Source organism: Macrobrachium nipponense, chromosome 22 (assembly GCF_015104395.2).
Source record: "Macrobrachium nipponense isolate FS-2020 chromosome 22, ASM1510439v2, whole genome shotgun sequence".
Taxonomy (NCBI): Eukaryota; Metazoa; Arthropoda; class Malacostraca; order Decapoda; family Palaemonidae; genus Macrobrachium; species Macrobrachium nipponense.
The window spans coordinates 2307295-2317294 of record NC_087213.1 but is presented as its reverse complement, the minus strand read 5'-3'; the positions used below and the strand labels follow the sequence as shown (position 1 = coordinate 2317294).

The following is a 10000-nucleotide window of genomic DNA, read 5'->3' as shown; positions in this document are numbered from 1 at the left end:
GTGCGTTAACGAAGTTCAGTATTCAGTCGGTCACCAATCCAAGTATATACTGACCAGATCTAAAGTTAATCAACTTCATTAACAGTGAAACCAGCAAGAGAACAGATAAGTTACTTAAAATTTACTAAATTTAATGTAATTTTTTGTTGGGATAGATAAAAAAAGACAATACAAATTATATTGTTAGAGGATTTCCATCGATTATTATTATAATTATCGTTATTATTATTCAGAAGATGAACCCTATTCATATGGAACAAACCCACCAAAGGGGCCATTGGTTTGAAATTCAAGCTTCCAAAAAAAAAAAAAAAAGTTAAGTATATCTTAGTTTTACCAGACCACTGATCTGATTAACAGCTCTCCTAAGGCTGGCTCCAAGGATTAGATATTTTTACGTGGCTAAGAACCAATTGGTCACTTAGCAACGGGACCTGCAACTCATTGTGGGATCCGAACCACATTATATCGAGAAATGTATTTTTATTATCAGAAATACATTCCTCTGATTCCACGTTGGCCGAGCCGAGAACTGAACTTCGGACCACCGAATTGGCAGCCGAACGCGAAAACCACTCGTCCAACGAGGAACTCAAGCTTCCAAAGATTATGGTTGTTCATAAGGAGGCAAAAAAAAAAAAAAAATCATCGCCCTTCTTACTAAAAACGAAATGATAAATAAAAAAATTAATAGATAGACATGTATTAAAAGCTAAGGGGTAGCAGTGTATTGCACATCATCTTGAACTTCTTTAGTTCCAAGAGAACATTAATAAAATACAAAATGTCCCTTTAGCAATGAGTCCGCAGAAACTGCCTCATAAAAACCAGAAAGTAGTTAATCGACGGTAGTCTGTTTTTAGTCGGTAACTGACAGATATGGGAAATAGGAAGCGGAGCGCAGCGCAGGGAGGACAGACAGCACGTAATAAGGACTTCTCCTCCTCCTCCTCCTCCAGGGGCGGAAAGAAAGAAAAGGTGAAGGCTGGTTTTTCTAGTGGGGAACGGACAAGCGAACTGTCAAGGATCTGGAGCATTTGAAATGTCAGGGCGTTCGGTTAGTTCTCTTTCTCTTCCCCCGCCCACCCCCCTCTCTCTTTTACTTACACTGTTCTGTCTCCTTTTTACTTATATTTCTCTCTCCCTTTTTACTTTAATTTCTATCTCTCTTTTACTTAGCTCTCTCTCTTTTACATGTTTCTTTCTCTTTTACATTTCACTCTCTTTTTTTCCTTAAATCTCTCTTCCTCGTTGGACGAGTGGTTTTCGCGCTCGGCTGCCAATCCGGTGGTCCGAAGTTCGAATCCCGGCTCGGCCAACTCGGAATCGGAGGAATTTATTTCTGGTGATAGAAATTCATTTCTCGATATAGTGCGGTTCGGATCCCACAATAAGCTGTAGGTCCCGTTGCTAGGTAACCAATTGGTTCCTAGCCACGTATAAATATCTAATCCTTCGGGCCAGCCTTAGGAGAGCTGTAAATCACCTCAGTGGTCTGGTAAAACTAAGATATACTTAACTTTTCTCCCTCTTGACTAACACATGAGACTCTTCTTATCCGTATGCCGAGAGTATCCGTTCGAGATCGAGTTGTTGAAAATGTCTGCATCTCTTCTCAATGGGGTCCACGCATCTTCAGTCAAATGAGCTACTGCAACTTTTTGCAACCTTGTCTCTAGAATATCAGTTGCAAAAAGCATAAGACAGTAAACATTAGTTATCAAAACAAACGGCTAGGTGGCACTGAGGTTTTTTTTTATTTATATAGATTTCTGGCATTATGCCAAGCACTGGGCTAACTAAGGCCATTCAGCGCTGAAACGGAAATTGGCAGTAAAAGGTTTGAAAGGTGTTACAGGAGGAAAACCTCAAAGCAGTTGCGCTATGAAACAATTGTCAGGAGAGGGTGGGCAGTAAGATGGAAGTTTATGAACGGAGGTACAGTGAAGGGACCGAAGGGACGCTGCAAAGAACCTTAAGTAATTCATACAGTGCACCGAATGAGGTGCACTGACGGCATTACCCCCTACGGTATGATATATATCTATATATATATATATATATATATATATATATATATATATATATATATTATATATATATATAAAATGTATATATATATATATATATATATATTATATATATATATATGTGTGTGTGTGTGTGTGTGTGTGTCCTCTCTACCTCAAGAACCGGAGTTAGAATGTCAAGTGATGAAACTAGTCATGGTTATGAAGGGCGTTATGTCGGCTATGAAAAAAATGGACCGAAGATGCTAAGATGAAGTTGCAGAAATCCTCTCTAGAACAGTTATTACAGAGAACACTTCAAATGCAATGTCCCTTTTTTTTTTTTTTTTTTTTTTTGCTGCCAGTTACCAACTCATCTTTTCGAAGGCCAGGCAGGACAATCATGCTTGTATCTAATTCGATTACGGTGCGTTTATGTTTTTTCGCCCTTAGGTGAGTCATACAGCTAGATAGATTTTCAAAATTTGACAAAAAAAAAAAAAAAAAGGATAAAACAAACTTTTGTACAGTCCCTGTTGTGTTCTGGCGCTCATTGTGGTTGGATTTTGTCTTCAATTTCGTTAAATGAAAGTGGTGTCTTTTTTCTCCTAAGTTGCACATGAGAACCAAAATAAACATAAGTTAATTTTCCTTTTATTTAAAAACGTTTTCTGTTTTTGCTGCCTTTGGTGTAACTAAGTTTATTTTCAAAATTTGACCAAATAAAGAAAAGATTTGTGAAGTCCCCATTGTGTTCTAAGATTGACATTTCGGCTGGATCTTGTCTCCTCAATTTTGGTCAATGAAAGTTTTTTTTTTTTTCCAAGATACAAGTGTGAAATACACACGAGACGGAGCTACTGGGATTCTAAAAGATTTTGAACCTTACCTTTTTTATTTACACTTTTTTTTTCACCCCTATAAGAAAAGTAAGGAGGAATTATGTTCTTTTTATTTGAAAAATTTCTTTATAATGTCGATCTTGTTTAACTTAGTATTTCAAATCTGTATTATGATGATGACGTTATCACGTACAGAAACGCATGACTGACATTGCACATAGTATAAGTCAACTGACTCACGACCAAATTTGAGGTAAAAGAAATAGCAACGACATACAGCAAAAATAAAATAAATGAAATAAAATAAATAAATAAAATACATAAATGAATAAGGCAACAACTTGAAGTAATGAGAAGCTCCTTTTGTTCACCCTCGCAATCAACGTTCGTCTTCTGAAATGATGAAGTGTTTTAAGGCACAAATTCTATTCAGATTCAAAGAATTAATAAACAGAATATAATATTTAGGCCAACGGCCAAGCGGTGGGACCTATGATGAGGTCATTCAATGCTGAAACGGAAATTGGGAGAGAAAAGGTTTTAAACGTAACAGGAAAAACACCTCGCACTATGAAACAAATATCAGGAGAAAGCAGAAAATAAGATGGAAGAAATGAAACATGAATATAGAGTACAGTAAAGGGAATGAAAGTTGTTGCAGCTAGAAGCCGAAGAAACACTGCAAAGACCCATAAGTAATGCCTTACAGTGCACCACCTGAGGTTCACTGATGCCACTAACCCCCTACGCGGGTGAACAGGAGAGAACGAGGGTATCGTGTTAATTGCAGTCTCATTTTTTTCTTCTTTGTCCTTTTCATCAAAACTCATTACCTTTTTTGTTCCAGATCTGTCAATATCCAATTTATTTTTTGCGGTAATATACCACAATCGTTGATGATAAGGAATTATTATCAATTATCAGGGGTAAAGTAGACCAACGTTCATTCTGATGATATCCTTTTGCTTTTTTATAGATTTATTTATTAATTCATTTTTCTGTTCTGAAAACTCATATCTCTTTCTGTATTTAATACTAACTTTGGTAACTTTGGTAATAATAATAACAATAATAATGTTAAAATTCTTTCGAAGCGCCTTTCAGACCTCCAGTAGAACTTAACGGCCGTTGACCTTAAAATCTCCTGGACGGACTGCCAACAGTTCTTCAAATGTCAAGCTAACATTTCTAAATTCGATCAAGTGGGCACCAAGCCCCCAACACATTTGGAAAGGGAAAAAGCAAGTAAGACATTTATTTTACGCCATTAACTAACCCCTTTCTTGAGTCAGGTATGAATCCATGTCACAGAATACTGTAACAACATCAGTTCGTTTAGTAAAGCTCAGTATTTTTATACACACATGCATACACACACACACACACACACACACACACACACACACATATATATATATATATATATATATATATATATATATATATATATATATATATATATGATATATATATATATATATATATATATGCGTTTTGTGTTGCGTTCTCATGGTGGTATCTAATTATGATAAAACAATTTTTGTAGCAACTTCAAGCACTTTCGATTGTCTGCGCTAACCATCCTAGCTATTTAACGAAAGGAATCTTCTTTTTCCATTATTTCCCTTATTCATCAGATAGATTTGTGGAGAGATAAAACTACACAACAACAACCACAAAATTAACGCAAGACTCGCCTTCAAAATTAAAGATACAAATCACAATTCTGTAGTAAATATCGAAAACCGTGAATTCATAGTGGTAAACGGGACTGATCGCAGTACAGTGACTGTTAACCTGTTGACATACAGACGCACGAACCTTCTATCCAGAGAAACAGGTTCGCCTGTAAATCTTATTGCCCGACTACCGCCTCATGTTACTGTCTTGAGGTTTACTGGGTCAAATAAAAAATAAAAATAAAATTTCGCGTTTTTCCTTTTACTGTAGCAGAAAGCAAGAGCCTAACCCAAAGCCATTCTCCTTGTATCTTATAATTTTCTTACATTTTCATCTACTGGTTTATTAATTTAATTCATTTTTTCTTTGCTAATAACATATTTCTCTCTGCATTTCCTACCACCTTCTGTTACTTCTTTCAAATGAGCACCATATTCTTTGGAAACTTCAATTTAACTTCATCTTCTTCTTCTTCTTCAAATAATAATAATAATAATAATAATAATAATAATAATAATAATAATATAATAATAATAATAATAATAATAATCTCATCATCGCACGAGTCAATAAAATGGCGAAGAAATTTACATTGATGTAAATGAAAACATGTATTAAAAATACTTAAAAAACGCGAGCTTTCGAGAACCTGCTCGACTCTCTTTCTTATTGTGGATTTCTTCGTCATTAATAATAATAATAATAATAATAATAATAATAATAATAATAATAATAATAATATAACATTTTCATCGAATTATGCAATTTGTATGGTCTACCATATGCCGGTCCGAAGTTCGAATGAAGAGGCCTGATAGAGTCGGCTAACCGGTCACAATGAGACCCAAAAACCGTCAGAGTAAGTCGGAGGAGTTCGTGATATCATTACTGAAGAGGTTAGGCCTACCGTTAATTAACAATTTGACGCTAAGTACGCTGAAAAGCCAGCTGGTGATAGAACGTGTATGAGAGAGAGAGAGAGAGAGAGAGAGAGAGAGAGAGACTGCTTAATGACCCTAACAGCTTTAGTCGGTTAACCAACGCTTTTTATTTAAAGCCACAATGCAATTTTTTTTTTTAAATCGCCGCCCATTATGGTACTCACCATTGCTACTATAATTTGATCTGAGCTACCCAACTCGACTAATTCGGGCAGTCATAGCACTTCCTGACCTCAAACCAGTCACGCAACTTCGCAAGAACGCTGACAAGTGCATTTTTTAACCCTTCTGGTCTGTCTCCAGGTATCAGTTTCGTTTATAGCACTGATAATTATTAGCACTATTATTCATAATGGGCAGCCACTATGATGAAAAAAATCGAAATTGCCCTCAACTTAAAATAATTTTATTAAAATACACATAAACAAGTAATACATATAAATAAACAAATGGACGAAAAATATCCGTTCATAAACTGTAACTGGGAAGTGTCAAGGAAATCAGAGCAATATTTCGAAACCATCCATCGACCTGAAGTTTCAGGCTTCAGTGATTCTCTCTCTCGGTTGACTCATTCGCTCTGATCTCAGGAAGTTTCACTGATATGTCGCTAGTCCACGAGCAGCACTGACCATTTGTGGGTACAAGGGCATGAGCCTAACAGCCTCATGCCAAAAGTCAACCTTTACAACCCATAGAAAGCGACTTCTTGTCCCAGGAAACGTTTAACGTACTACGTGGTAATAGACCTATATCTACGTGCATGTGTTTCATTACGTTAATGTGATATCGGTGTATTCATATCATTTTCTTCTTTACTCTATTTTTCTACTTGCCTCCGGATTGGATTATAAGATTTCGGGCAAAGGGCAAGCGCTGGGACCCATGAGATCATTAAGCGCTGAAAGGGAAACTGAAAGTTAAAGGTTTTTAAAAGGTCTAACGGGAGGAAAACCTCAAAGCAGTTTCCCTATGAAACAATTGATAGAAGAGGGTGGAAAGCAACATAGAGGAAAGATGAATGAAAGGAGTTGCAGCTAGGGGCCGAAGAGACGCTGCGATATCCAAAAGTAATGCCTACAGTGAACCGCATGGAGGGCACTGATGGCACTTTCCCCCTACAGAGACTCCTACTTTCAACAAGTGCCTACACAAAACGTCAATGAAACAAGCATCAAACTTTATTTTAAGTGACAGGCAATAGAATAAAATGAAATTTTCAAAAAGTCAGCAGAGATAGCTAGTGAATGGAGGAAGTACTAGGTAACTTTACTGCCTTGGCCTTGTGTTTTTTGGCAGACATGCTTCGATGATTTAAGGGGACTTGAAATATATATATATATATATATATATATATATATATATATATATATATATATATATATATATGTATATATATATATATATATATATATATATATATATATATATATATATATATATATATATATATATATATATATATATATATATATATATATATATATATATCTACATTATTACATGGAATCCCATTTAGAAATTGCTATCAAATGTTCTGCAATAATAATGATAACTGAATGGATGTCTTGGCATATCTACTACCGTATAATAATAATGATAATAATATAAATTAATTAATTAAATATCGACAAAACATATAAAACTAGCACAGTTTTTACATAAGAAAAAAAAGAGGGGGGGAAATCTTATGACCAACACAGCGCAAAGAATTAAGTACTGAGAACAAATGCAAGTAAATGCTGGCCTGTAGGTTGATGGGGGTACTAAAATTTATGCCGAGTACTGCAAAAATAAAAATAAGTGGGGGAGTTAACTGTTAAATGTTACTTAATCCACAACAGGATAAACCTATACATGCATAAGTGTATTTATACACATATATACATATACACATTTGCAGTTCCTGTAAAGCCAGGAACTAGTACAATATACTTTCCCTAAAAGATATTCTTAACAAGTCCAGCAGAATAGAGGCGACTATTCTCAAGCGTTCTCCGCCCTGCCGACAAGGACAAGTTTCTATTTTGGTGAGCAGCCTGATCAAAGACGTTCACTCCTTATATCTATCAGATAATTAACATTATCCACGGTTTTTCCAGTTTTTTTTTTATTAATTTCTTTCAGAAGGCATTGCCGATTTCAAGGACGATGATCACGGCCGTTGTGACGTCACCATAGTATAACCGACAGTCGAAAATCAATCAGTCGTTACGGTCGTTTGTTTGGTATAGAATGATCATGAAAGATCGGCAAAACTGAACTAAAGGGGAATTATAACAAAAATGCAACTGTAGAAGTTGGTAAGACCAACAGCGAGTGACCGCAAGGCCGGCTGAATAGGTAGATAGATAGTAACAACTAACAAATCGATAATTACTGGAAATAATACGTAAGCCAATCTATCCTAGACCCAGGATCCTGCCTAGACCTAACTGAAACCAGATATAACGTTTCGAAAAATTTGAGCGTCAGTCCCGAAGGACCCAACATAACGGCAGACCTACTTCTCGTGTGATAATGGTATCAGAAAAAATAAGCTTCAACTCTACAAATAAAACATTCAATATTAGAAAAGGCGTCAGTAACCTACATGTTGCGACGCCAGTTTGAGTTACCATGAATCAATTACTATCGAACTGGGAATACGAGGAACAATTAAATAATGAGTTACGTATTTATCAATAACAAAATTATGCCTAACACCACATTTTCATGTCTGTACAGTGCTATGGAGACGGGGTGACCCCATTACCAACTGAACAGAATATAGAATTTAGTTCAAAAACCTACGCTGAGACCTACGAGATCGTTCAACGCTGAAACGGAAATTGGCAGTAAATAGATTTTAAAGATGACAGGAGGAAAACCTCGCTGTCGTATTGTGAAGAATGAAAGGAGTTGCAGCAAGGACCGAAGAGACAGTGCATAGAACCTTCTTAGTAATGTCTACAGTGCATCGCATGAGGTGCACTGACGGCACTATAAACCCCTATGGAGCCATTATCAATTCGGACCTGAGGAGCTGTCATTTTGGGTTGAAATTCTGTATATGACATTAATGATTCATGGACCTCTAGGTCAGCTAAAGGAAGGAAGGCCTAGAAAATGAGTCGTAAGTTAGGTTAAGGAAAATGCCAGGGGAAGCCATTTCCTCTACAGTCAGGTTAGGAGATGGTGGAAAGGTGAAAGAAACAGAATATGAATAGATGAACAGTAATCGGAATGAAAGGAGTTGTAGCTAGGGGCCGAAAGGACTCTGCAATGAACCTTATGTAATGCCTAGAGTGCGCAGCAAGGAGTGCACTACCGGCACTATCCCTACGGAGCCATTATCAATTGAGACCACGGGAGCAGACACCATGGACCTCTAAGTCAGTCTGTAGGAAGGAAGACCTAGGAATTGAGCCGTAGTTTGGGTTAGGTTAAATCCCTGGGGAAGCCAATCCCTCTACAGTCAGGTAGAACCAGACACCTTAGGTTAGATTATGCCACAAAACCAGTTACGGGTAAGTAGGATGCTTACCTACTCCTGTCACTGTGGTATTTTTGTCCATTATAATGAGCTCTGTAATTGGTACCGATTACGGACATGAACTAGGCCTATGTATTATTGTCTACTTGTCCTGTACTTTGTGCATCTGGGTAGAAATTATCCTGTGGTTTGGGAATGAATTATCCTGTGGTTTGTGCATTTTGGAAGATTAAAATATCATACTACTACTACGATCGGCGCTTTATCAAATTAACAGTCGAAGCCTAGTTAGGCCTAGAACGAAGTATCATGTAAATAAAACTTTGGCAGTTAAAGAAAATCCAATTATACAGAATAATATGTCAGACTTAAACATCAAAACGCTGAGAAATAATAACCTAGTTATTTATCTTTATGATACAAAATAAAATTTTGTAGAACTAGACCTATAAATTAACAGCTTTATATTTTTTTCATAGGTATTTAATCTCGACCAGTCACGACACGTTTAAGAAGCCCCTTTGAGATTGGTTTACTTCAGAAAGTTTCACTTTCTTTTTTGTTGAAAGAATTTGTAATTATTTTAAGAATTAAAAGTCATTTGTACAATTATCTTCGAACTAATCTTATGGAGACGGTTGATACAAAATTAGGCAATTAAATCATCATGTTCAAAAGTTAGGCTTATCTTGATATTTTAAACGAAAAATTTCACAATTTGAACGAAACCGTGATTGTTAACACTGCAATAAAAAGGAAACTCAATTCATTTACTCAAGGATTATATAAATATTAAAAAGTTAATTCACCTATTCCAAGAGGAGCCATCCCTATTTCGGGGGTAAGCGCGTCCTACTCCAACACTGGTCAAGTGCCAACTGATCTTCCCGGCAAGTTTGCAACGGCAAGATGAAGGCAACACCGCCGCCACCACCAAAGTCAGGCAGCCCCGTCAACGTCTACTTTCCACGCTCGGGAATTTGGAACTCCACTTTATCAAGCAATAGGGCTCTGTTATGAATCATATTTTACTTGAAAATACACAATAAATAT

At 36.3% G+C, this 10000-nt stretch overlaps 1 protein-coding gene across 1 annotated transcript in view; it reads right to left on the bottom strand.

Annotated features, from left to right (window-relative positions):
• The window catches only part of LOC135198442 (uncharacterized), a 43108-nt gene extending 33198 nt beyond the window's left edge, over positions 1-9910 (bottom strand). Inside the window, exon 1 of the mRNA XM_064225990.1 lies at positions 9757-9910. Within this exon, the coding sequence (XP_064082060.1) occupies positions 9757-9775 (19 nt within the window). The 5' untranslated portion in view covers positions 9776-9910. The remainder of the gene's footprint in view (positions 1-9756) is intronic.
• Between the last annotated feature and the right edge of the window lie 90 nt (positions 9911-10000).